The 26,368-nt window shown below is 45.1% G+C and overlaps 1 protein-coding gene across 2 annotated transcripts in view; it reads right to left on the bottom strand.

Annotated features, from left to right (window-relative positions):
• The window catches only part of NRK (Nik related kinase), a 128,347-nt gene extending 102,259 nt beyond the window's left edge, over window positions 1-26,088 (bottom strand). For both annotated transcript variants that reach the window (XR_014506935.1, XM_083422283.1), the window contains exons 1-3: window positions 25,494-26,088; window positions 16,211-16,276; window positions 663-719 (exon numbers count right to left, since the gene is read on the bottom strand). Coding sequence is in view for 1 of the 2 variants with exons in the window: in XM_083422283.1 (XP_083278409.1) it covers window positions 663-719; window positions 16,211-16,276; window positions 25,494-25,550 (180 nt within the window). In the remaining variant the exon portion in view is untranslated. The remainder of the gene's footprint in view (window positions 1-662; window positions 720-16,210; window positions 16,277-25,493) is intronic.
• Between the last annotated feature and the right edge of the window lie 280 nt (window positions 26,089-26,368).

The raw sequence follows: 26,368 nt of genomic DNA, 5'->3' as shown, positions 1-26,368 counted from the left end.
CATGCCCCAATTGCACAAGCATGGTTGAAAATGGGACCAGCTGCCTATATAACCATCCTCAGTTGCTTTTGGGAAAGTGATGTGTGGTGCAAAGAACTGTATTTATACAAGCAGATCATTTTCTCCCATAAAGAAGCCATAATTTTAACACTCAGGGACAGGTCCCTTATAACGCCCCTCTTGTAACTTGTAGTATTAACCAGCAAACTCTTAACAACTCTCAGGTCTCTGGGCAGTTAAAATGTAGAAAAAATGGCTATGCTAGAGTTATAAGCATGCACATAAATGCATATATTTGTGAAAATGGCAAACAGAGATGCATTATATTAGGAAAAGATTGCTTTGCAGAAATGTATAAAAATGAATATATTAGGAGAAACTTAAACCAAAATCTTAGGAATTTTCATGAAAACTTAAAAACAAGCCAGCAAACCAACCAACCAACCAACCAACCAACCCATAAGCTGTTAAACTTGGAGAGCTTAATTTAAGGCTGGAAAACTAAGGCTGGAGGAACTAAAATTGCCAGATGTTGCCACCCCTAACCACCCTTCCGTTCCATTTCTTCTACAAGCTAGAGTGTAACAGAAAGCTAGAAACTGCTTCTTTTCTATAGAACCCCCTCACCACTTCCAGCAAAGCCTGGTGATCTCTCTGCTCACCTCCGTCACATTCATAACCTTGATTGCTGCAAGCTGCCCAGTCTTCACGTGGCGACCCTGGGAAGGCGATAAGAACACAATACGGGCAAATAAGCACACAATGCTGGCATAATTATGCAGATTAATGACCTGTGTAAGCCACTGAATCAAAGCACCAATTTTTCAGCAGGCACAATTTTAAAACTGCTCAGCTGAGCGAAAGTCATTTGTACAGCACCTGACAGTGGACATAAAAACTCCTAGGATGATAGTCCATGACGTGGCTAGCAGAAGCTGAAAGTGAGGATGTGAAACTCTCACCCTACATCTGCCTAAGTCCTGTCCTTTGGGTGATACTGAAAGAAGATTAGACAAATTTCTAGAGGTAAAGGCCGTCAATGGGTACCAGCCATGATGCCTATGATCTGCCCCCATAATCAGTTATGCTTCTGAATGATAGCTGCTGGAAACCACTGGAGGGGAGAGCTGTTCTTGCAATCAGGTCTTGCTTGCATGAGCTGGGTTCAAGGTTCTTGTACTGATTTATAAAGCCCTGACGACTTGGGTCCAGGGATTGCCTGAAACCTTATATATCACTGAGTTCATTTGGAGGTGTGTCATTGGTCATCCCCCAAGTTGGCAAGGCTCATTTGACAACATTGAGAAATCAAGCTTTTAGTGTCATTGGCCCAGCCCTGTGGAACTCCCTGCCAATAGAGATTCAGTGGGCACCTTCTGTGCCAACTTTTAAAAGCCTGCTGAAAACGTTTTTATTCCTCCAGGACTATGCAGCTAGTTAAGAATGCACCCCCCACAATTAATCTACAGTGGTACCTCGGGTTATAGACGCTTAAGGTTACATACGCTTCAGGTTTCAGACTTCGCTAACCCAGAAATAGTACCTCGGGTTAAGAACTTTGCTTCAGGATGAGAACAGAAATCGCATGGTGGTGGTGCGGCGGCAGTGGGAGGCCCCATTAGCTAAAGTGGTGCTTCAGGTTAAGAACAGTTTCAGGTTAAGAATGGACCTCCAGAACGAATTAAGTTCTTAACCCAAGGTAACACTGTACTGATGTTTGTTTTTAATTTCCTTTTATCTAGTTTTTAACCTTTTATGATTTCATTGTCTGGTTTCACGCTTTTATATTGTTGTAAACAGCTGTGATATATTTTTCATGATAGAGCAGTATATGAATATATTTATAAATAAACAAAAATACAGACTCCCCCGCCCACCCAACTCCCCTTGCTCCCATAATAATCGTCTCTTTGCCTTCAAAGCAGGATTTCTGGAACCACCTCTAAGTCAGAGTAGCAGACAATGCTCTGATTGGCAGATTGTTCAGATAAGTAAGGAGTCTGAAAAACCAGTATACTCCAAATTCCAAGAACTCGGGAAACTGTCTGATACCAGGTCAATCTACTTTGTCCATCTAGAGCAGTGTTGTCTGTTCTGACAGGCAGCGGCTGTCCAGGGCAGTAGAGTCTGTGGCTATTGGGAGTTGCAGTACAGCACTATGTTTACGACCCTGGGTCCCCAGCAATGGCAAAGATGGAATATCAGGTCCACGTAAATACTGCATCCCACATGCAGACAGACCACACAGAACAAGCTTCCATTGACAGTGAGACTGAATATTCCCTAGGATTCCAACACCCAAAAAGTGCTCAGCACCCTGACAACACCACCAAAGCTTCCGCCTGATTTTGGGTGCTAACGCCCTTCCACCAGCAACCCTCCATGCCCCATTCCTCATTGTAATGTTTTGGAGAGGCTTCCTGGGGGATGCAGAGAGAAAGAGGAGATGGGAAACATTATTTTTATGAATCTCCTCACACGCACATACTTACCAGTGTGGCTGTCTGTAGCAGAGCCACTCCTACCATTGGGCTAAGTGAGGTGACTGCCTCGGACAGAAGATGCTGGGTGGGGTGGGGTGCATGGCAGTAGACCCCTTGCTGTTTTTAAGTTCCCATGACCTGTCCTGGCCACCCTAAACTAGACTTCTACTTCAGGTACAGGGGAAGATGCTAACACTTCACTAGTGCTATGTAATGGACACATCAACACCATAGATTTAAAGCACTAAGGTACAGAAAGTCATGGGAACTGCCACTTCTAAGGGTGATTAGTTAAATACCTCTCAGAACTACAATTCACAGCACCCCTAGCAAGCTACAGTCGCCATGGGTAGTTGCTTTTTTGTGGGGGGTGGGGTGGAGGGCCATGACTTTTAAAGTGGTATAACAGTGATTTCAATGTGAGGTGTGCATGTGACCTGAGATTCCACTGCCATCGTGTATGTATGACTTCTGTATGTAGAATGGAAAATGGACAGCACCATACTTTTGCCCCAAGCAGCAAACTGCAGTTTTGTAGAGTTGGCTGCTGTCTGAGACAGAGGAGATCTGTGCTTATTTTGTACCCAGCCAATGCCACTCACCTCCACATCGCTTCCTACCACAGCTCCTGCTCCTTTATGGAAAGCCATTGTTTGCAAATGTTTCCAGGCATTGAAAACTTCACAGTATAGTACGAAGCCCTTCCAGACAGGCTGGCACCCTCATTTCAAGCCCAAACTTTCCCTGGCTATTTTCCCTGGAACTTGAAATGGTTAATATTCTTTTTCTTTGAAAACCACACACACACACACACCAGGCTTCCATTGCAATAAATGGCCCATTTCTCAAGGATCACACCATTTTAAACCCAGAGCAAATGATTCACATCGCCCATTGTGACAGCTGGGCTGGGGGTGAAAATCCATCACTCCGTGGCAGTTAATTAGCAAGGATCTTTCACCATAAAGTACCCAGATGAGTCTTTGATGGGTTTATGCAGTTCTGATGAAGGACTGTCCCTTTTGTTTTAATCACCTCCTAAGAGAGCCTGGGAAGGAGGGAGAGGGAGAAAGAGATATGCTCTTATTATAAACTACCAATGGCAGGCTCCTATTGTTTGTGTGTTCTTTGCTTTCTTGATTCAGCATAATCAAATCAGAACAGAGAGATTGTGTTTATACCATCACTTCACTGATGCAAAGCACAGGTGAAGTTTGTAATTATAACAGGTGGTTTCAGTTGGGGAAAGGGCCTTAGCTCAGTGATGTTCTGCCAGGGTTCAATCCCTGGCAGATCCAGGTAGGACTGGAAAAAACTCCCCATCTGGCATCCTGGAGAGCTGCTGCTAGCCAGTGTGGACAATAGTGTTCAAAATTCTCATTGTTCGGGTGCATTTTGCGACAGGGAATTTCATTAGCACGAGCAGTTTCTGAGCTCTGGGAACAGTACCGCACCTAAGATTTCAGATTAAAACTGCAGAGTGGAAGGAAAGAAGGAGCTATTTCTGCCTCCCTGCTTCCAGCTATTCTCTGAAGACTGGAGAAGAGACCCTCTTATGAATATTAGGGGGGTGGGCAGGGGAAGGATTAGACCATGTGAAAAATGAACATAATATTTCAGCTGCAGTTCATTCATTTTCAGCTTTGTATTCTTGTTATAAAAAAGTGTGCCTAGACATTCCATTGTTGCGCCCATAACCTAGGTTTAAGGTGCCATTTAGCTCCTAGCTTTCATATCTCAGTTTCTAACACTAACAATACTGAGCTAGATGGACCAGTGGTCTGACAATTATAAGGCTGCTTCCTATTTTCATAACCTTAAAGGACCCCTGGATGGTTAAGTCCAGTCAAAAGTGATCATAGGGTGTGGTGCTCATTTCACTTCAGGTCAAGAGAGCAGGCATTTGTCCACAGACCACTTTCTGGGTCATGTGGCCAATAGGACTAAATCACTTCTGGTGCAACAGAACACTGTGATGGAAACCAGAGCGCATGGAAATGCTGTTTACCTTCCCGCCACAGCGGTACCTATTTATCTACTTGCATTGGCATGCTTTCGAACTGCTAGGTTGGCAGGAGCTGGGACAGAACAATCGGAGTTCACCCTGTCACGGGGATTCAAACCGCCAACTTTCCAATCAGCAAGCCCAAGAGGCTCAGTGGTTTAGACCACAGTGCCATCCTTCATAATCTTACTATGCTATTACTATAGAACTGAATGATCCATAACAGACATTGTTAATCACGAACTGTGGAGAGACTGAAAATGTCAGTCTCACAACTGTAAGAAGCCAAAGTTTGACACAGTTGTATTCCAAAGAGATTATCTGGTTTAAATTTAGCAAATGAGCACAGCAAAGCTCAAGCTGCTAAAAACTGTTTCAAAGCAGATTCTGGCCTGCTTCTCAACAATTAACATGAGCCGCCCATCCTACAAGTCAACTAGGGCTGCTTTTCTCACATTGCCATCGTGTCAGAAGCACGTCAGTATTCAGAACTTTACAGGTTTGTGAAGACTGAGTGCATTTAGGCAAGGCAGGAGCAGATGCAGCATGGAAAAAAATGGGAAGGGGTGTAAAAAAATGACTTGGTCAGGAGTACACAGTAGGGTAAGTGACCAAACCTGAAGAAGAGGGAAACTACCACCAAGCTTGGCTAAGTATTAAGAATGCCATGGCATTTTAATAGGACACAGGAAGGAATTCTCCCCAACTATGATTTTGGTTTCCCCACACACTGTATGAGACAGTACATATGACCACAACTGAAGATGGAAAGAGTTGACAGAGGAGACTTATACCATGAAATTAGAGGAATTGCTTTTGGTGATGCTGTATCCGCCTCCCCCAACAATAGGCAGAGGAACCACAAAACTTGTTTTGCATTAGGTGTTGCAGTTTGCATCTTTGTAATGACATTGTATAAAGAGGGACTACCAGGTGGCCTAGTGTCATAAAATATTCCCCTGAATGCTAAATTCCCTCCTTCTCTCTCTCCCCCCTCTCTCACACACATTTTAACATTCAGGGATTACAACACATTTCACTCTAACATATTAAAATAGCCAGAATTTCCCAAATAAGAAGACTCTGGTTCCCAAGGCAGCAACAAACACTTATGAGGGCTTTCCTCTTGTCTCTTGTGCTTGCCTGAGAATGTTTAACCTTAAAGAAAGGGGTGCTGGATGCTCTAGGGGCAGGAAGACCACATTCCTTTAAGGGCAACTTTCCAGGGGCCACATGCCAGTAGTGGGTGGGGCCAGAGGCAAAAGTGGGTGGAGCTATCAATGCAAATTTTACCAGGGTACACCAGGCTGCTTTCTTCACACTCCCCCCCCTCCTCCTTGGGATGGCTGCATTTGCCCCCTGGCCTGCCTTGCCCTATGAAAAGAGAATAAAAAGGTAAAGGGACCCCTGACCGTTAGGTCCAGTCGCGGCCGACTCTGGGGTTGCGGCGCGCATCTCGCTTTATTGGCCGAGGGAGCTGGCGTACAGCTTCCGGGTCATGTGGCCAGCATAACTAAGCTGCTTCTGGCGAACCAGAGCAGCGCACGGAAACACCGTTTACCTTCCCACCGGAGCGGTACCTATTTATCTACTTGCACTTGGATGTGCTTTCAAACTGCTAGGTTGGCAGGAGCAGGGACCGAGCAACGGGAGCTCACCCCATCACGGGGATTCAAACTGCCGAGCTTCTGAACGGCAAGTCCTAGGCTCTGTGGTTTAACCCACAGCACCACCCGTGTCCCATGGAAAGAGGATAGTCACAGCTAAAAGGGTAGCCTGGCCATGAAGCTACGTGCCTAGCAGTGTGTTCTGGCACAAAGGAGAGACCTGTGGGGAAGGTGGCAATCCCTGTGCTGCTCTTTCTGTGTGTGAGATGCATAACTTGTATTGACCTTCGGTGAAGTTTAAGCAGCTTAACAACGTCTAGGGCTGCAACATCTGGGCCCCAAAGCATTTCCTTCCATTGTAGAAGTGGAAATGCAGAATGTGTCCTTTGCTTAAGGTTTCTTGAAAAGAGAGAGGGGGGGGGGACCACAAGCAGAAGGAAGTATGAAGAGGAAGGAGTGGAATGAATAGAAGATTCAAAACATCACCAGCACCAAAATGCACATATTGACACTTTGCATGGGGTGGCAGTGGGGGACAGCCTCTATCATGTGCTTGCTGCCACATCAACTATACATCTGTCAATATATTTGATTTAGCATTTCAGTTTTAAAAGGCTGTTTTTTTAAAGGCTGAAGAGAGGCTGTTAAATAGCCACACCCACTAAAATCAGTGGTGTTTTAATTCCGATAATGATTAAATAGGGACAGCCCATGACATTTCGCTGTCTCCAATGGAAAACCCATCTATAAACTGAATGTGGAGCATAACCCAGTTGGAAGTTCTTCCAAACAAGCTTTTTTGAAACAGTCCTGGCACAAAGGTTGTAATTCCACTGCCCTGCTAAAGCTAAGCAGCAGCAGGGCTTATCCACATCATAAATTTAAAGCCCTTTCAAAGCACTTGGCTTTCCCAAGGGAATCCTGGGAGCTGTAGTTGGCTAGGAATTGTAACTCTCTTTATTATGAAGTAATAGACCCAAACAGGTAAACTACAGTTATTGGGATTCTTTGGGGGGAGACCACGTTCTTCAAAAGTGTGTTCAATGTGCCAAGGGCCTTCTGGCGGTTCCCTCGTTGCGAGAAGCCAAGTTACAGGGAACCAGGCAGAGGGCCTTCTCGGTAGTGGCACCAGCCCTGTGGAATGCCCTCCCATGAGATGTCAAACAGAAAAACAACCACCAGACTTTTAGAAGACATCTGAAGGCAGCCCTGTTTAGGGAAGCTTTCAATGTTTAATAGATTATTGTATTTTAATATTCTGTTGGAAGCTGCCCAGAGTGGCTGGGGAAACCTAGCCAGATGGGTGGCTAATTTATAATATAACTATAATAATTATAATAAATTATTATTATTATTATTATTATTATTAAAATATATGATCAAGGCGTTTAGAAACCAAGTCTTATGAGGAACGATTGAGGGAGTTGGGTATGTTTATATGAGATATCTGAGTGGAGGCCTGTCACATGGAGGATGGAGCAAGCTTGTTTTCTCCTGCCCCAGAGGCTTCAAGTTACAAGAAAGGAGATTCTGACTAAACATCGGTAAGAACTTTCTGGCAGCAAGAGCTTTTTGATAGGACAGCAGACTCCTTCAGAAGGTGGCGGACTCTCCTTCCTTGGAGGTTTTTAAGTAGGGGTTGGATGGTCATCTGTCATGTATGATCTAGTTGAGATTCCTGCATTGCAGGGGGTTGGACTAGACCAGTGTTTCCCAAACTTGTGTCTCCAGCTACTGTCGGACTACAACTCCCATCATCCCTAGCTAGCAGGACCAGTGGTCAGAGATGATGGGAACTGTAGTTCATAAACAGCTGGAGACCCAAGTTTGGGAAACACTGGACTAGACCCTTCCAACTCCACAATCCTATGATTCTCTGTTCCTGCCTCCCAAAGAGTATGTTAAATGTGTTTTAAATGTATGATGTGGACACGACCGTACAGAAGAATACTATACTGAGAACCAAACCTTGCTCTAACAATGGTTGCAGGACAGTATACATCACTGCACCTGGGGGCAGCAGGATCCTTCAGAGATTGGCAAGGCAGAGGACATGGTACACACAGTTCTAATTTCCAGCAGAAAGAAATAGATGAGCAGTTGAAATGAAATGAGTGGACTGGTTTGGCTGCCACTGCCTGCCACTCAGCCATGCACCCACCCCAGCAACTTCTGCTTAAGGCAATTAGAATTCTCAAGAGGAAAAACAGCTGACTGGGCAGTTCCAAGAAAACAGCTAAATATACAATGGCAGCAGCCTGACCTAATGACTAAACAAGAAGAGAAAGAGAGAGAGAGAATGCTGCTCTTTCTGGCAGCATTAAAGGAACACAAACAAGGAACACAAGCTTTGCCGAGACAATAAATCACATACTTGGGATGCACGTTTCTTGGTCCAAACAACAAAATGACTTCCCCAGATTTTGCAAGGCAAAAGTAAAACTTGCAACCTGGAGACTGATTTGAAGATTTGGAAGCCAATCTTCAGCAACCTGCTCCCTTCTGGATGTTTTGAACTACAACTCCCACTAGCCCTGCCCAGAACTCTGGGGACTGATGAGAGTTGTAGCCCAAAACATCTGGAGGGTGGCAGGCTGGGAAATGTTGCTTTGAACTGAGTTGGGGGATCCTTGGCCATTGAGACATTGCTGAGCTGCAACTCCCATCTGGGCTTGGGTCAAAAATTCCCCACCTTGGCTTTAAAAGCACCCACTGAATGGGGAAATATGAAGGTCGGTTTGTGACATCTTCCATCTACTTTCCTACCTTGCTATCCAGATGTGAACTGCAATCCTGCCCCCCACCCCAAATCTCTACCTTAAATAATTGCATTTTTGTGATCACTTATCTGCAGAAGCAATTTGGCCTTTCTTTTTTGCAAATGGACTGCTTGAACAGATTTAATAAATCTTTTATGTTAAGATGGAAAGGGCAAACTTTAAAGGAATGTTATTTCTCTTTCAGCTTCTTTTTTCAAAAAAATTTTTGTCAGGCTCACTGCAAACTACATGTGTGGACACTGCACGTAAATAAATCATGGAGTCTGTTATCTAAATTAACAGTAAATTTATTTTATAAATGGGGCTTTCCTTATACATTTTGGGGTGAATGTTCTCAAGAACAAAGTTATAAAAGCAAGATGTCTGAGCAAATGCAGCGTAGCAGAAATGATCTGTAAATTGTTTATTCGTTGTTTTTTTTCTATTTAAAATCCCAAGTTTCTTTTAAAGAAAACAACAGAAGAGAAACCCTCATAAAATTTTACTCAACAGAGCCAGAAGCTTTCTGGCATCAAAAGAATGCATTGCTTTTTTAAAAAAAAGAAAGAAAAGAAACTAGAGAGAAAAAAGTATTTTATCATATGATTTTCTCTAGAAAGAACTACCCCCTCTCTGACTAAATTACTTAAGTGCTACTCAAGATGCATTTGTAAGGAACAAATCAAGTTCCTGAGTGATGATATAAGCAATATATGTGGATTCCCTCCCCACCCCCACCCCCCAGGGCAAAATAACGTGTTGTTATTTTGCAAGCCAAGCAGAAGTCAATGAAGGGCTGATTAAACTTGAACATATATCTTGTGTGTGGCTTTGGTCATAAAGCATGGAGCCAGGGACCAATTTATAGTGAGATTGGCATGGCACTGTTCTACGTTTTCCACGAGAGACAATATGCTTCTGAATAGCCGATGCTGGGAATTGCAGGTAGGGAAGGATGCTGTTGTGTCCTGGTCCTCCTTGCAGGCTTCTCAGAGGCATTTGGTTGGCCACTGTTGAGAATAGAATGCTAGACTAGATGAGCCATTAGCCTGACCCAGCAAGGTCTTGTTATGTTACTATGAGAAAAGTGCATCTTCAGCCAGAACAGGTGGCATCTAGCATGATGCTGCAGATAACCAGTGGGGAGCAGTTGCAGTTTCCAGGGTCTTAGCCTGAGTCCTATGTTGGAAAAGAGCATTGCATCTGCTTTTCCTGTAGAAGATCCCTCATTCAATCAACAGCATTTCCAAGGAGAAGTAGGGAAGACTCCTGCCTGAAACCCTGCTGCCAGTCCGTGTAGACATAACTAAGGTAGATGGAGAAAACTAAGCTTGCAAGCATGCTGAACAGCAAACAGGCACAGGCAAAACAAGATTAAGATGAAAAACAAGATCTCGTTCCTTGGAGATTTTTTAAGAGGCTGGGTGGCCACCTGTCTTTGTTGCTTTTGCTGAGATTCCTGCACTGTAGGGGGTTGGTCTAGATGGCCCTTGGGGGTCCCTTCCAACTCTATGATTCTAAGCCCCACCATTTGCAATGGGTTTAATTAATTTTGGTTAAAGACACTAAAAGCTGCAGTACTTAAACTTACTTGGGAGGAGTAACCTCCATTTAACTCGGGACTTGCTTCTGAGTAAACCTGCAGAGGAGTGTCCTGTGGCTTTGGTTGGATCACACACAGGGTAGTTTTAAGTGACTCATTCCGTTAGGGCAAGGATTTCGTCCCTGTACAATTATGGAACTTCTGCCTCCTCCCTGGGAACTCCCGAAAAGCTCCAGATTTGGGGAGGATGCATTGCACATGCAGGGGAAGGAGCGTTCCAATGCAAAAGCATGAATCCTTGTGCTAATGGAATGAATGCATTGGGTTCCGCCCACAAAGCTATCTTATACTGCTCTCCCTGTGCGTAACGGTTTCTTTTCTGGCTTGTGGAATGTACAGGGTTCTGTGGATTTGATGGAAAACAAAGCTGTCCTCTTCCATCACAAACGGATGCCAAATGCTAAAGTGGCTATATCCATGGACACTGTGGGAGCCCTAAGAGCCCTGTGTTGATCTTGCCCCAGTGACTGTGGTGGGATTGAGACCCTCCGGTGCAATAGGATATGTGCCATTAATAGGCCACATAAAGGGCCTTCTGATTATATAGTTTCTGGGTGTGCTGGCAAGGAAAGAGTAAGAACCACTTCCAGCAAACCAAAGGAGCGGAAATGCTACATGATTTCCTCTGTGTGTGTGTGTGTATGCGGTTTCCTCTAAGTTGTTTCCGTCTACTGATCCTAGACATTGTTGGGAAAGGAAAGGAAAGACACACACACACACACACACAGTCTTTAAAAGCTGTTAATAACTATGCTTGAAGAGGAAAGCCCTTGTATTCAGGGTTTGACACATGCTAGGACAATTAGTGTGACCATCTGCAAAGGAAGACCTAAAACTGTGATGTACCATTTTTTGCATGGCATGAATGTCTATGGGGGGAAAACAAACAAATGCTAAACAAAAATTTAATCAGGGTTGGGCAAACATTTGACCTGTTACTGGGTTTGGGGGGGAAGGAGACAGTCAACCCCAACACCATGGCTTTCTTTGAGCTGCCATAGTGGCTAGAATCCACAGGTGCTCTTGGCCTCCATGAATTTGTCTAATCCTCTAAAGCCATTCAAGTTGGCAGTCATTACGACTAGCTTTTGTGTATGAGTAAATTCCATAGTTCAGCTCTGCACTACTTCCTTTTATCTGTTCTGAATCTTACAACATTGAGCTTCACTGGATGTCTAAAATAAGAACCGCTTACTTCAACTCCATATGAGAAACCCGCCCCCCCCTTTCTCCAGGATCATTTGGAGGTTTATCTGAATTGTAGCTTTGGGAACCATTTTCACACTACCAGACAATGGTTTAAAACTTTTAAAACACCGATTGGATGGTTGACGGGGGCTTTTGACCAAAGCAATGTAAAGGAGCCATCTAACTTTTGTTTTCTCCTAAAGGTCACTGAGTGGCATAAATCAGCCAGTCGCCTCCTACTGTCCCTCTTGGTAACTCCACAGCTGTCCTCATTTGGAGTGCTCAGTTGCAGGACTACTTGCAGCTCTGTGGCCAAACCTACACTTTGTTTGCAAGGGAGTGCCTGGTTTGATCCCTGACATCTCCACTTTAAAGCAGATCTCAGGTAACATACCTGATAAAGTTTTTGGAAAGCTGAAGGGACCCAGAAGACAGGGCTGGAAAGATGGACTGACAATGACATTAAAATGCTACTTAGGGCCCCTCCATGCAAGTGTTTTATTACGGCTATATTGGGCAAAAGGTTCTTGACACAATCCTGGTGGGTCTATTCTGATAGAATAGCTGTTCTGTGGTGCTTCCCCAAAGCTACTGCATTAGCCACATTTACACCATCTTTTAAAGCACTGTGATACCACTCCAAACAACCATAAGGCCCTGAAAGTGCTCCAATTGGAGAGTAGCCTTCACCAAAGTCATCATGGACTTTGAAGAAGCACAAACTCAGGATGAAAGGGAGAGACGTGCTAAGAGGAAGGCATGTTTGGCAAATCCTCACTGTGATCAACTCCTGCCCGGAAACCTACGTCCCCACTGTGGAAGGACATGTGGATCCAGAATACTGATCCAGAATACAGAATACCACAGTCATGTATAGACACACCAACCATGTCAATGGAAGACAACCTTACTCAGCTATGAGTGATCACCAAAGAAGAAAGTAGTTTATTAAGAGTGCTGAGAGTTGTTAGGAGTCCCATATTCCCCTCACAGAGCTACAATTCTCAGAGTTCCTCATGAAGAGGGATTGGTTGTTGGACCACTTTGAGAACTGTAGTCTCTGAAAGGAATGGGGACTGCCTAAAAACTCTCAGCACCCTTAACAAACTACAGTTCCCAGGGTTCCTTGTGGGAAGGCATGGCAAGTGGTATCACAGTACTGTAAATGCATGGTGTGAATGTGGTAATTATTGCCGCACAACAAAAGCAGGGCAAAAATAAATTAGAAACATTCTTGGTAAACTTTGCAGGTGCAAACGGTATTCAAACAAAGCATGATCATGTATGGCTGCCCCAATAGCACCATGAATGTGCTATTTTCATGAATGTGCACTGGAAATGGTGTCTGGAGGGGCCACAGTGGTAGTAGTGTAGGCACTCTCTGAGCCACTTCACCCACAGGACTTAACCCTGGGATCAAATGCTTTCCAATAAACCAAAGCTGAGACCATATGAGATCAAGAGGCAGGAAAAGAGAGGAGTACAGGGCAAATGAGGCAGCAGTGGAGAGGATGGAGTGGGGAGGGGGGATGAGACTGAAGGATGTGGTGGTGGGAGAGGAAGAAAGAGGAAGTGGGCTTGCACCAGCCCTGAGGAAGTATTTGTTTATTGCAAAGATTTCAGGGATTACAAAAAGTCTCTATCCAGCAAGACATATATTTCTGCCCCTCGTGGTCAAGGTTGGACAGAAGATTTTGCCCTCCCCAAAACAATAGTCACAAGTGCAGTATTTAATGTTTCTCTGTGCAAGAGCAAAAGGGCACCTTCACAGACACAAGGGTGCAAGCTAAACCTTCTCTCTGCCCTTGGGGACTACAGTGACTATTAAAAGTAGCCTGTTCTATTTGTATAGCCCCACCCCTTTCATTTGCATAAAATGGATTCCTCTCCATACGCCACCACACTTTAATAGGAAACAAAGCTGTCTTTTCCCTAATTGTGAGCTTGGGAAAGCTTTCTTCAGTCATGGCAAAGAACAACAACTTTGGAGAGGAAGATGCACAGTATTTGACTAGGGACAGAGTAGCAGTTTAAAAAAATAAAAAAGTAAAAGACTCCTGGACAATTAAGTCCAGTCAAAGGCAACCATAGGGTGTGGCGCTCATCTCGCTTCAGGCCGAGGGAGCCGGCGTTTGTCCACAGACAGCTTTCTGGTTCATGTGGCCAGCAGGACTAAACTGCTTCTGGTGCAATGGAACACTGTGATGGAAACCAGAGCACATGGAAACAACGTTTACCTTCCCACAACAGCGGTACCTATTGATCTACTTGCACTGGTGTGCTTTTGAACTGCTAGGTTGGCAGGAGCTGGGACAGAGCAACGGGAGCTCACTGTATTGCGTGGATTCGAATTGCTGACTTTCCAATCAGAAAGCCAAAGAGGCTCGGTGGTTTAGAACTCAGTGCCACATGCATCCTTTAAAAAATACCTGGCTCATGAGTAAAAGCAGGAGATCAGGCAAAGGAACATGCAACTCTGCCTTGTGCTGAATCAGACCATTAGTCCATCTGAATTGAATGATTGCAGCTCTTGGGGGTTTCAGATGTAGAATCTTTCCCAGCCCTAACCTGATATGTCAGAGATTGACTTGAGGACCTTCTGAATGCAAGACAGATGCTTTACCACTGAGCCACAGCCCTCTCCTGAGTGAATGAATATATGGGAGGAGCCTAGAGAGGATGCCAAGTCAAAAGGGTGGAGTCTAATGATTCCATCACAGCACAAGGTCAAATGAAACCATTTTCTAAGCCCTTGAAATACTGGATTTATTCAAGAAAGTACTCAACACTGAAGGTCAAAATGCAAAGTAGGTGGAATATATACCTGGCAGTTGGTAACTGTATCTAGGGGAGGCATGCAAGAAGTTTAAGGCTCAAGGCCACAGCCCAATGCATTTGTCCTTCCAGCCTGCTCCCCCCCCCCCCATTCTTTTTGCTCTTGGGCGTACATGTTTCTTAAATTTAGCCTTCCAGTAATTGCCTCCGGTGCTACAATCTGCTCAGGCTTTCTGCACAGCACACAAGCTGCTTTCACACTTCATAATTTAACAAGGCCATGCGATCCATTGCACTCTGCCCAGGTTTCTCTCCCCCCCCCCCCCCGCTGCCCAAACATAAAAGATAGTTTTATTTATTTATTTATTTCTCTGCTCCAGAGAAAGGCTAGTCTCTCAGTTGGCTGCTTTTACACAGACCCAGAAACACCATAAGTGGGGGAAAGAAAGTCCTTTCCAAAACCAAAAACCAAGAGCTCAAGTCTTTCCTTCCCAGGATCAAAGGACGGGTCTTGCCATGCTAACTGTAAAAGTGTGCTTGCTTCAAACAGGACAGTCCTCTATTTGAAGGCACCCTCTAGTTGAAGAGCTGTCCAGTCTAAGCCACTTCTTTCTGCCCAAAGGAGGGTTTGTCCAGTGTTGTTGTGCGGCCAAGCTAATCTGCAATTAATTTTAAATTGCTCACAGTTCATAACAGAAACAGAGAGAAAACAATGCAATGTCAACAGCAGCAACAACACCACACCCTCAAAAGACAATGTTCCAAGTTGTTTTAGTCTACTGGCAAGCGTCTATCGGGGATAAAAATGCATTCTCATCATGACATGCCTCCTCACTTGATTTGTCTCCCAACTGTAAAGGAGCCTGGAAGGATAGTCACGAGACCGGGACTAGCAGAGAATGAACAACCAAACAGCCAGGGTGAAAGATCACCTACCAATCAAAGAAGCGGGGAGGAAATGACAATGAAACCAGCAGTGCACACAACAGCTTTGTTGTGGGTGAGATGGAAATCAGTTACATGACACCTTGCAGGAAAACACAGTTAACAGTTTACCATGAATGCACAGAATGTTCCTGCTTTGCTCCTTTCTTCTAGGCAGCAGGCATAACAAACCATAATCTCTAGCTTGGCATTATGACTGAACTGGGGACTATGGCTTGTTTGGAGTAAAACAAGCCACAATCCCCAGTTCAGACATAATGCTAAGCCAAAGTTTGGTCTTGGCTTACCAATCATGCAAAGCCAATCATGACTTCTGGTTCATAAGGAATGCTAAGCCAAAGGTCATGGTTTGTTGCTCTTGCTGGTGAGAAAGGAGGAGTGCAGCAAGAGTGAGTGCCACATCCACAGGCCACCATTAAATAGGGTTTACTATGACAGGTCCCATGGGCCATTGACTCAATTCAGACTTTACTCCAAATTGTGGTTTGTGATATTTAGAACCCACACCATGGTTTGAGTTTACAAACATACTGCAGGCAAACCATGGCTTTGAGGTATCTGTTTAATTAATTTTTCCCTCTGCTCAGAGTTCACCTTCATAAGTTCACTCCTGTCCCCATGGTGCAGCAGCTCTTGACGCACAGCAGTGGTGTGTCTGTGAATTCAGAAAGATAAGCAAACCACCCCTAGCACAAATCATGGCTAGGGAAGCCCTCATGAACTATGGTTTGTAAGCAGGCTGGCTTGCCAGACCAAGATTTGGTGTAATGTCTGAGTATAGCCATTATGTCCAGGATTTCAGTTTTGTCAATATGCCATGAAATATATTGAGTTTTGTTCATTACCTTATAGACTTGCCCATACGTCCCATTTCCAACAACTTGTACTAGTTCAAATATCCCTGCTGGATCCTGAAAAAAATAACAATAAAGAAACACATTGATTAATTTTACTTAAACAACCAAGCTATTTTGTCCTATATGATTCCATCTCTTGGAATCAGATTATGAAGAATTAGGGGTACAACTCATTTGGAAGGTCTCCTGCACAAGCTTATTTGAAATGAATGGGACCTGCACCACAGCCAGTTGGGCACACATGCATACATGATAGATGTGTTCTATTGCAGTCCTATTGCAGCCCTACCCAATCTGGTGCCATCCAGATGCTGGCATGGCCTATGGTCAGGGGTGATGGGAGTCCAGCAACATCTGGAGGGTGACAGGTTGGGGAAGCCTGCCTTTTTCAAATTCATTGGGGTGAAGGAAGCATTTCCTCCGAAGAGTTAATGGCGTAGATATGTTAAAAGCCATGTGGGCCAAAGCAGGTCCTGGAATGTGGAAATGCCAATGTAAGGGAGCCACAGCTATTCTTGTAAAGCATGGAGAGAACAGAAAATTAAACTGTGCTCAACCTCACCCAAGCCAAATGCAGGCAACCCAGTTTTCTAAAAACAAAAAGTTTGGAAGGAAGATCATGGGGAAGCCTGTCCAAAATCACAGAGGAGCCAGTGCCAAACTCTTGCAGTACAAATACTCTGGGGTTTCAAAGGGCAGTGCCTAAAAACTTGACCAGCAAATGTTGCTTCATTTGAGACTGCAAAAGAGGATTGTTTAAATTAAGGTTACCAGATTTTTTTCAATGAATCCGGCGACGCATTTCAAATTCAATGGATTTTGTCCAGGGACTGATTTGTAAATCCGGGGACTGTCCCCGGGAAACAGAGACGTCTGGTAAACTTAGTTTAAATATCACCTCCTGAATTTAGAAGTTGGATCTACCTGCTGCTTCTGTCAAGGTCGCAAGCTTGAAAGTAAAAGAAAACTATCCAAAAACAGTTTGGGTACTTGAATGCTTACATTTCAGCAAGACAGCAAAGCCAAAAGGACAATCTTGATAACTAAAAATGTGCTTTTGTCCTGATGTGGTTGATTTCCAGCTATTATCTTGCAAAGTCTAAACCATGCGTAGGCAAACGAAGGCCCACAGGCTGGATCAGGCCCAATTGCCTTCTGGATCTGACCCATGGACAGTCTAGGGATTGCCGCATGAATCACCAGCGCGCACGTTCTTTCCCTCTCCCTCCCTCTCCCTCCCATGGCGGCAGCAGCAGCGGCACCTCCTCCCTCCCTGGCTTCTCCCTGCCCTGCCTAGAGGAGGAAGGGGGCTGGGCTTTGTTGGTGCCAGCAGCAGCAGCAGTGCTTGAGTGGTCGCCATTTTAAGCAGCCCCTCTCCGGAGCCCTTTCATGCTCTGTGCCGCCACCAGCCCCTGATGCTCGCAAGACACAGGTAAGCAGCCACCGGGGCTCGTGGTGCTCTTGCATCATCCCCCCCCCCAAATATAGTCCAGCCCCCAACAAGGTCTGAGGGACAGTGGACCGGCCCCCTGCTGAAAAAGTTTGCTGACCCCTGGTCTACACTGATGTGCAAGAAAACCTTGACGTTCCATCATTCATTTTATATACAAGAAAGTTTACCAGTAAAAGAGTCTTGGAACAGCAATAACCTTCAAGTCAGAGGGAAAATACTTAGATGTAATCAGGATGCTCTTATTTATTAGGATAAAACAGCTAATTATTTAACTTAGGCTTTTGACAGATTATTTGGGAGGTGCAGGGTACTATTTACAAAAGAGAAAGTGGGTTGTTTCCCCTTTTAATGTTGTTGAGTTTATTTGCATTTTATTGTAAGCCCCCTAAGATCCGATGGACAGATTGGATAATCCAAAAACAAACAAGTTAATAATAGGATTTTATTTATTTATTTTTAAAATCGACTTCTCGTGCTTTCAAGCATAAAGAAAACAAAACCAAAACTGCAAAGTCTTGGCTTCCACCTGGTTTAAATATAAAGGAAACACAGTATGCTCTGGTTTCCTGTACAGGTTTCTGTCTCACAGTTTTACAGAGGAGCATGAATATGGCAAGTTAGCTTTCGTGGCATCCAGGACAGCTGCCTTGCTCCAGCCTTTTGGACTCCTCATCCAATGATAAAGACTAAGCAAGAAGAGCAGCATATGGCACAGTGCATTACAGTAATTAACCTCAAAGTGATTAATGTTTGGGTCAGGATTTTGGCATCTGCCAAAGGAAATGTAGCAAACTTGGCAGTAGCTGGATAGCAAGGGGCTATACAGACCTTGGAATACCAAATGCTGTTGGAGAGGAAGCTCTATATCAAAGACACGTCCAGCTCTGAGACAATTAGGAACTTGGCCTGGTTGGAAGGCTAAGCTGTAACAGACCGTAGAGCGCTCCAATCAGAACAAGGACAGATCCAAGGACTAAAGTCAGAGCCCAGCATAAGGTGTCTGCCGTCTGTAACACAAGGGCCAACGGATGGCAAAAGTCATCTCCATTTTCAAGCAGGCTTGTGTGCAGTGACTTGCTTATGATGAGTGAGTGAGAGCTGGCCTCTTTGCAAACAGGCGATGGAATTCCTGTGTACTGTGAGAGCTTCGGTGTGTTTCTTAGTGAAGGAACTACAGCGGTACCTCAGGTTACATACACTTCAGGTTACATATGCTTCAGGTTACATACTCCGCTAACCCAGAAATAGTGCTTCAGGTTAAGAACTTTGCTTCAGGATGAGAACAGAAATTGTGCTCCGGCAGTGCGGCAGCAGCAGGAGGCCCCATTAGCTAAAGTGGTGCTTCAGGTTAAGAACAGTTTCAGGTTAAGTACGGACCTCCGGAACGAATTAAGTACTTAACCCAAGGTACCACTGTATGTCCAAGTGGTAGAACATAAACAGAAGGCCCAAGTTAGGATGGGTCCTTCCGTGATGGGTAAAAGGACACCCCTTCCATACTGAAGCCAATTAGACCATGGGCAGGCAAACTAAGGCCCAGGGGCCAGATCTGGCTCAATCGCCTTCTCAATCCGGCCGTGGATGGTCTGGAAATCAGCGTGTTTTTACATGAGTAGAATGTGTCCTTTTATTTAAAATTCACCTCTGGGTTATTTGTGGGGCATAGGAATTCATTCACCCCCTCCAAATATAGTCTGCCCCTCCAAGGTCTGAGGGACCCCTGAATTGACTGACAGTTCAATCTTATTTCAGCACTGGAAATAGGACAGCATCTTTCACCTGAGTGCAGAAGGATCGCTTACCTCCAACACCTTGCTCCTTCTCACATTGCTCCACCTTGTGCCTGCTCAGACAAATGCCAGCATGTGTCACATGGACAGACCAGTGTGTGCTTGCCTGCTATGTTGGCCAGGAACCTTTCCCAACACTGTCTTGACTACCCAAGGCAGCTAGATAGCCTAGGTCAGCAAAAATGAAGCATCGCCATTGTCAGGTGCTGGCATAGGAGGATGGGATTGGTTCAAGAGAATGGCACTCAAGCATCCACTAGCTGCTATTTACACTTAAAACCCACCTTTTCTCCAAGAAGCTCAAATTGGCATCCATGATTCTCTCCTTCTCCATATTATCCTCGCAACAACCTTGTTTCAGAGACCTTATTCCCCGGAGACCCACAAAACACATTATGCCAACCGGTGTTCCTGTATGCACCACAACTTATAATAGTAAACATCTATAAAACACACACTTATTAAATGATCCACAAATTAGTCTAAGCCGTGGGAAGTGGTCTTCAGTTTCCTGGAGAATTTGTAAACCAAATGAAGCTCTGCCATTCTCCTGCAAAGTTATCTTTGTACTTTGATGCACTTGCCAATCTTAATTTGTGAGTCAATTTAGCAGTGAGGGCAATATGCCATACTCTGTTGCATCAAGCATTTAAGTTTACACCTTTTAAGTCCTTCCAAAATGTGGGTATAACCATACATGCAATAGTTAAGAGAAATCCAATTAGTAGCTCATCCACCAATTCCTGATTCTTGTTTAATTACAGATTCAGTAATGCAAGTTCTGAGGTCTTCGTGACATGCTGATGTGTAATTGTACTTATCTCATTAAACACTTGCTCCCCAAAATTGGCCACCTTCAGGCATGTCTACAAGTACCTATCGCTGCCTCTCCCCACACCCTCACCAGCACATGGGTGAAGTATGTTCATGCATAGCTGAAATTTTAACTGGGGAGCAGGGGCAAAGTCCTGCAGAACAGAGGTGTGTGTGACCTCCCAAGCTAGCCTCCTTCCCTCCAGATGCTGTGGATGATACAGATGAAGTGGAAAATTCTTCATAAAGGCAAGCAAAGAAACATAATTAGAGTTCCAGGACAAATTTCCAGCCTTGCAAACACATTCAAGGAGGCTGCAAAGCAAAACTGGGGGTGTGCATGGCCTGGGGAGAAGGGGAGAGTCCTGAGGACCAGGTAAAGAGGCCTGGGACCCGAGGTTCCCTATCCCTGCCCTAGTTAAGCATCCTTAAGATTGCAGTCATGCCGTGCACACCTATATGGGTCTTTTCAGAAGTAAGCCCTATTGGGTTAATGGGACTTCTCAGCAAGCATATGACTAAAGAACTGATGTCATTAGTTTTGCATCAGACTCTAGCTGGACTGAAGCCACCTAGAAGAGATGGGTGGAAAATACTGTGCAAAAAGCGAAACAGCAGTGGAATCAAACTTGAACAGATTGTGCAAAAAAAAAAAAGCTTCAAGAGGATCAGCCGCAAACATACAAATTGCAAGGACAGGTGCTGGAAAAACGACCTGCAAAATTAATCCTATTTCACAGAAACCTCCAGTGATCTCCTCTAGAAGAAATTAACAAGAGTGATAAATTACACAGCCAGGAATCAAGGAATTGGACTCTGGAGGTTATAAATATATACATAAGGTAGAGGTACCCCTGACCGTTAGGTCCAGTCGTGGATGACTCTGGGGTTGCACACTCATCTTGCTCTACAGGCCGAGGGAGCTGGCGTTTGTCTGCAGACAGCTTCTGGGTTATGTGGCCAGCATGACTAAGCAGCTTCTGCTGAACCAGAGCAGCGCACAGACGTGCATTTACCTTCCCGCCAGAGTGGTACCTATTTATCTACTTGGACTTTAACATGCTTTCAAACTGCTAGGTTGGCAGGAGCTGAGACCAAGCAATGGGAGCTCACCCCATCACGGCGATTCGAACCGCTGACCTTCTGATCGGCAAGCACCACACACCATATGTATATACATACATACATGTATATACATACACATACATACATACACACACATCTCCAACAAAGTTTAACTGAAGTGATGGACTTTGTACTAGATGTACCAGATGTTTCTTCCTGGCTGGAAAAGTCTCCAAGATGTGTGATGGAATCCTTTTATTTAACATGATGAACAAAACACAGCAAGAGTTATGATGGTTCCACATTGCAGGGTGCATTCCTATGACCAGTTTTTTTTTCTTTTCACCCAAGGGGTGATGCTTATTGGAATCCCTTTATGACGGAAACCCCTTGCCCATCCCAGTCCTGGGAACGGCTCGATATGCATTCAAATCACAGGACTAAGCAGAACTTCAGCCAGGTTTTCTTTTTCTATATATATAAAAAAAACACAAAACAAAACTCTGCCAAACTCATGTTTGCTGATGATAAGGAGGGAAAGCAAACCTCTCTTACAAACCCAACGGTTCCCTGGCCACCACCCTTCTCAGTGCTTTTGGCCAGGGATTGGTTGAATAAATAAAGGGAAGGACTAAACTTTGGGTGGACCCCATCTAGAAACTGCTCTGGAGCTGCAGAGCAACTGAAGTCTGTTTTCTGGTGTGTTTTTTTTAAAACAAATACAAAGTCGCTATTCTCCTGCCAAAAGATCAGGGGTTGGGAGGGCAGATGAGCTCTTCAAACATACTGGCAAGGCTCACATTCAATATAACAGGACCCCTGAATATCTTTCAAAAGCACAGCAGGTGTGGGGGAGATTGGTTGTCACCCCTGTCTCCTGGCTTGGTGTGTTTAATGGGAGCTGTAGTTCAGGCTCATCTGGAGGGCCAGAGATTTCCCCCTCACACAACTGAAGAGCAGGAACCTATCCTGTGTTACTCATTCTCAGAGCTATTGAAATTATTAACAAAACTATCTTAAGCCTATTTTGCACTTGTCATCTGAGGCCCTTCTCTATGTCCTCCATCCCCAAGAGGTCTGGAGGGTGGCAACACAAGAACAGACCTTTTCTGTGGTGGCTCCCCATCTGTGAATGCTCTCCCCAGAGAGGCTTTATATGTCTTTAGGCACCAGGCAAAAAAACATTCCTCTTTACCCAGGCCTTTGGCCATGAAAGAATCTAGGGCCTGTTAAAAGTGGCGGCAAGGCTGCTATAGTGATTATTTTCTTATTATGCTATCTAGTATTATGCTTTGCATTCTGTTTTTTTTATTTTTATTATGGTCCACAAAATATGTTTTCAATGTTGTACACTGCCCTGGGATCTTTTGATTAAGGGTGGCATGTAAATCGAATAAACAATAAATAATAATAGCATAATTTTGAAGGGTCTACATGGTGTGGAACTTAGCTGGAGGCAGCCCAAAGCTTTTAAAGACATACACACCAAAATGTGTTGGCTTAAGTCTGCTTAACTTTGAGAGTTCAAAGCTTCGGAGAAGAGGTGGTGAAAGGCTTGCCTGCAAGCAGTGCTAGTGGTGGGGCTTAGGCAAAAAGTGAGTGGCGCTAGAGGCAAAAGTAGGAGGAGCAACAGTTGTGCCTCTTGCCTTTGTACAGTAGGTGGCATTCCAGCCACGCATACACCAAAGGCTTCCATATATACACAAACATCTCCACCCGCCAACCTGGCAAACTAGTGGCATCGTCCCAGGACATATTCCAGTTGAGCAAAAACAACTGGGGGAGGGCATGGTGCATGGCAGTGAGAGCCATGGCCTGGATATTGGGTGTGGCCTCTGGAGCACCCCAAGAGCTGGAGAAGGAGTCCTGGGTGCACAATCGGAAGCGTCTGTTATGTATTACCAGCAAGTCACTACTTCTCAACCTCAGTCCCACCCCCACCAACATCTGTGACAAGAGGATAAAAGTTTTGGACTAATTTATAAGATACTGTACTTGAAAGCATTAGAAAAGCAACAGCTGCATGAGCTGCTTTGGCCATATGAATTCTAGAACCTATGGCTGAAAGCTATTAAAAATATAATTAAATATATTTGCACTGAGCCATGATGAGAACTGGAATGCTCCAGATTCATGTCTGACCCCAGCTATTAGTACATCAGATGGGATATGGCATGCTAATGTTGCCTCAGCCCCCTGCTTCTGCAAAATGGGCTCAAGAAGGGAGCAAGGTTGGGCAATTGTTTGGGTTCCCAAAACCGGTCAAGAGCCCAATGGCATGTACCAGCACTCTAACTGCACCCAAGAAAGTCAACGTGTTGGATTTCCCAGTCTACACACTGCACCTGCTCCAGTTGCCTATTGGGATAACCACACAGGTTACATTTCAGGGCTGTTGTACAGATTACTGAGATAATGTTCATGTGAAAGGGCAAAGAATTCTCATAGCTCGTTTTGCCTGAGTTTATCGCAGGCGCTTTATCCAAGTTTCCTCTCCCTACTCTCCACTCAATCCCAGATACAGCATGAGAAATAATCACAAACATAGAGCCCTACCTTTCAGGGCTGTTGTGAAGTTTTTCAAGAAAAAGCATATAAAACATGCAGTCAGCTTAACTGCAGATGCCTCCGCACAGGTCCATCCAGCCCCTCTCAGAGCATGCACAGCTCATTTGCAATAAGGTGGCAGGAAGATGGCTTCCTTAAACCAGGTCACACCATAAGCCCACCAAACTCAGTATTGTCTACTCTGAGTAGCAGCAGCTTGCCAGGGCGTAAGGAGGTTCAGGTTGTCAGAGTACAGGGTTCAGTCTCCTGCCACCTGGACCTTTTAACTGGAGATGCAAGTGACTGGACCCTGAGCAAGAATCCTTGCTTTCCAAGGCTGAGATGAGGGGCTGAATTCATACCGAGAGAAACTCAACCACGTCTTAACTCAAATCCCACTGATTTCAGTATAAACTAGGTACAACTTGGAGCCTGAGGTCATCTTTGTGCTTTCCCTCTGTGCCAGTTTCTGTGTGGTTCCCTCCACAAATTGCTAGGAGAATCTTGACAAGAAAATGGGACTTCTCAGTGGTCCCCCCCCACCCCGTCAATGAAGGCTTGTGTGATACCAATGTCAAAATCTTTCTAGCAGCAGGCAAAGACATTCTGGTTCTCCCAGGCCTTTGTATATAAATTTCATTGCTGAAGTAGTCTATGTTGAGGGGTAGGTTATGGAGGCATTGTTTTCATTGTTTTATTACTTTAATACATATATACCTGTATACTGTAAAACTTATTTCATTTTGTAGACTGCTTTGAGAATTTAATGTAATGCAACTGATAAGCTGAATAAATAACAACAACTTGCAACAGGTTGCAGTCCAGAAACCATTCACCAGGGAGTCAGCTCCACTGAACTCAACAGGTATTACTTCGGAGTAGACTTATATATAGGCCTGTGCTGTTAATATCCAGTCCAATGCATGCAAAACTCTTCAAGTCATAATAATAATAATAATAATACCCAATTATTTTTATTTTATTCAGCCGGAACTCTCAAGAACTCAGTTCTAGCACCTTTCATGTGGGCACCAAGAGACCAAGGGAAAAATAGAACTGATAATACCAACAAACTGGATTGAGACTAAGTTAGTTACATGTAGTTCTCACTGAGGTCTTAAGTCATGGTTAACTTGTTTGTTCCAACAAGTTCACCCAACCTAGCCTCTATCCAACGCCATGCCACCAACAAAGAAACCCAAAGCATGCTTTGTAAGAGCTGAGCTGCCAGATTGCACCAAGAGGTCCCTGCAAGACAACTTCTCCCTGAAGAGCAAAAGTGACATCTGGGAAGTGACATCTTTTTGCTGCCGCCAGCCCCCTCTGGAGGCTTATGAAGGAGCCAGCTGTAAGCCCTCTAAGAACACAGAAATCTCAGACCGTTGGCTCCATCCAGTTCATTAGTGTCCGCACTGACAGGCAGCGGGCTTTTAAGGGTTTCAGGCAAGTGGTCCCTCCAAGCCCCTACCTAGAGATGCCATGCGGGGTAGGCACCCAGGACTTTCCGCATGCAAGGTCTGCCGCCGAGCTGTGCCATGTCTCTCCCCATGGCTTCCACGCTCCAGCTCGTCTCTCCCTTCCCAGCCAGGACATAGGCACTTACCCTGAGCGCAGACAGGTCGATGCTGTCCAGGCTCCTCGCCGTGTAGTCGCTGGCCATGACTTCTGAACGATGCGGTAGCGGCGGGTCTCTGCGCTGCGCTTGCCAAGCGCTCCTGGGGCACGGAGAGCCGTTGGGGACGCAGCTGCAGTTGCTAAGAAAAAGAGAGGGTTGTAGAGAAAGTCCCCGGGCACGGGATGCTTGCTGAGGACTTGATCGGCTTGCAATCTCTTCTTCTTCTTCTTCTTCTTCTTCTTCTTCTTCTTCTTCTTCTTCTTCTTCTTCTTCTTCTTCTAATTTTTCTCCTCCTCCCCTTGCCAGTCTAACGGTCCCGGTGGCTCAGCCCTTGCCAGGCAGCCTGTCCATACTAGCCGTTCGTCTCTTGGTGACAAACACAGGAAACCTGGCATGCAAATCCGAGGGGGGAAAGCGAGAATGGAAAGGAAAGGGGGGTGAGAGAGAGAAAGGTCCTTCTCTTCCCCCGCCCCCCGCAGTCAGAGGGCGAGGAAACAGCCCCACAGCCTCCAGCCTTTGAAGACAAACAACTTTTGCACGGGCATATTCTCGGGAAAGTTTGCAAGGAAGTGACGTGCCACGGAGGATGGGCTCAGCCGGACTGAGCTGGAGAGTTGAAGGCGGGTGATAGTGGGGAGATTGATGCAACAGCTGGATCTGGCGGGAAGAGGGAGCACAAGGGGTGTCCGTGCTGCAGGAAACAGGTCGGGTATTCTGGCTCCTTCTGCTACTGCCCAAAGGGGACAGAAAGAGTGCGTTTTCCCATACCCACTGACACCCAGAACCAGATAGTGGCGGAGCCCTAATCCAGATGTTGTTGAGCCCTAAAGCAAAGAAGAGCAAGGGTGAAGGATGAGCCATGT

Source organism: Podarcis tiliguerta (genome assembly GCF_965153285.1).
Source record: "Podarcis tiliguerta genome assembly, chromosome: Z".
NCBI classification, from domain to species: domain Eukaryota; kingdom Metazoa; phylum Chordata; class Lepidosauria; order Squamata; family Lacertidae; genus Podarcis; species Podarcis tiliguerta.
This window is presented reverse-complemented; position numbering and strand designations above follow the sequence as displayed.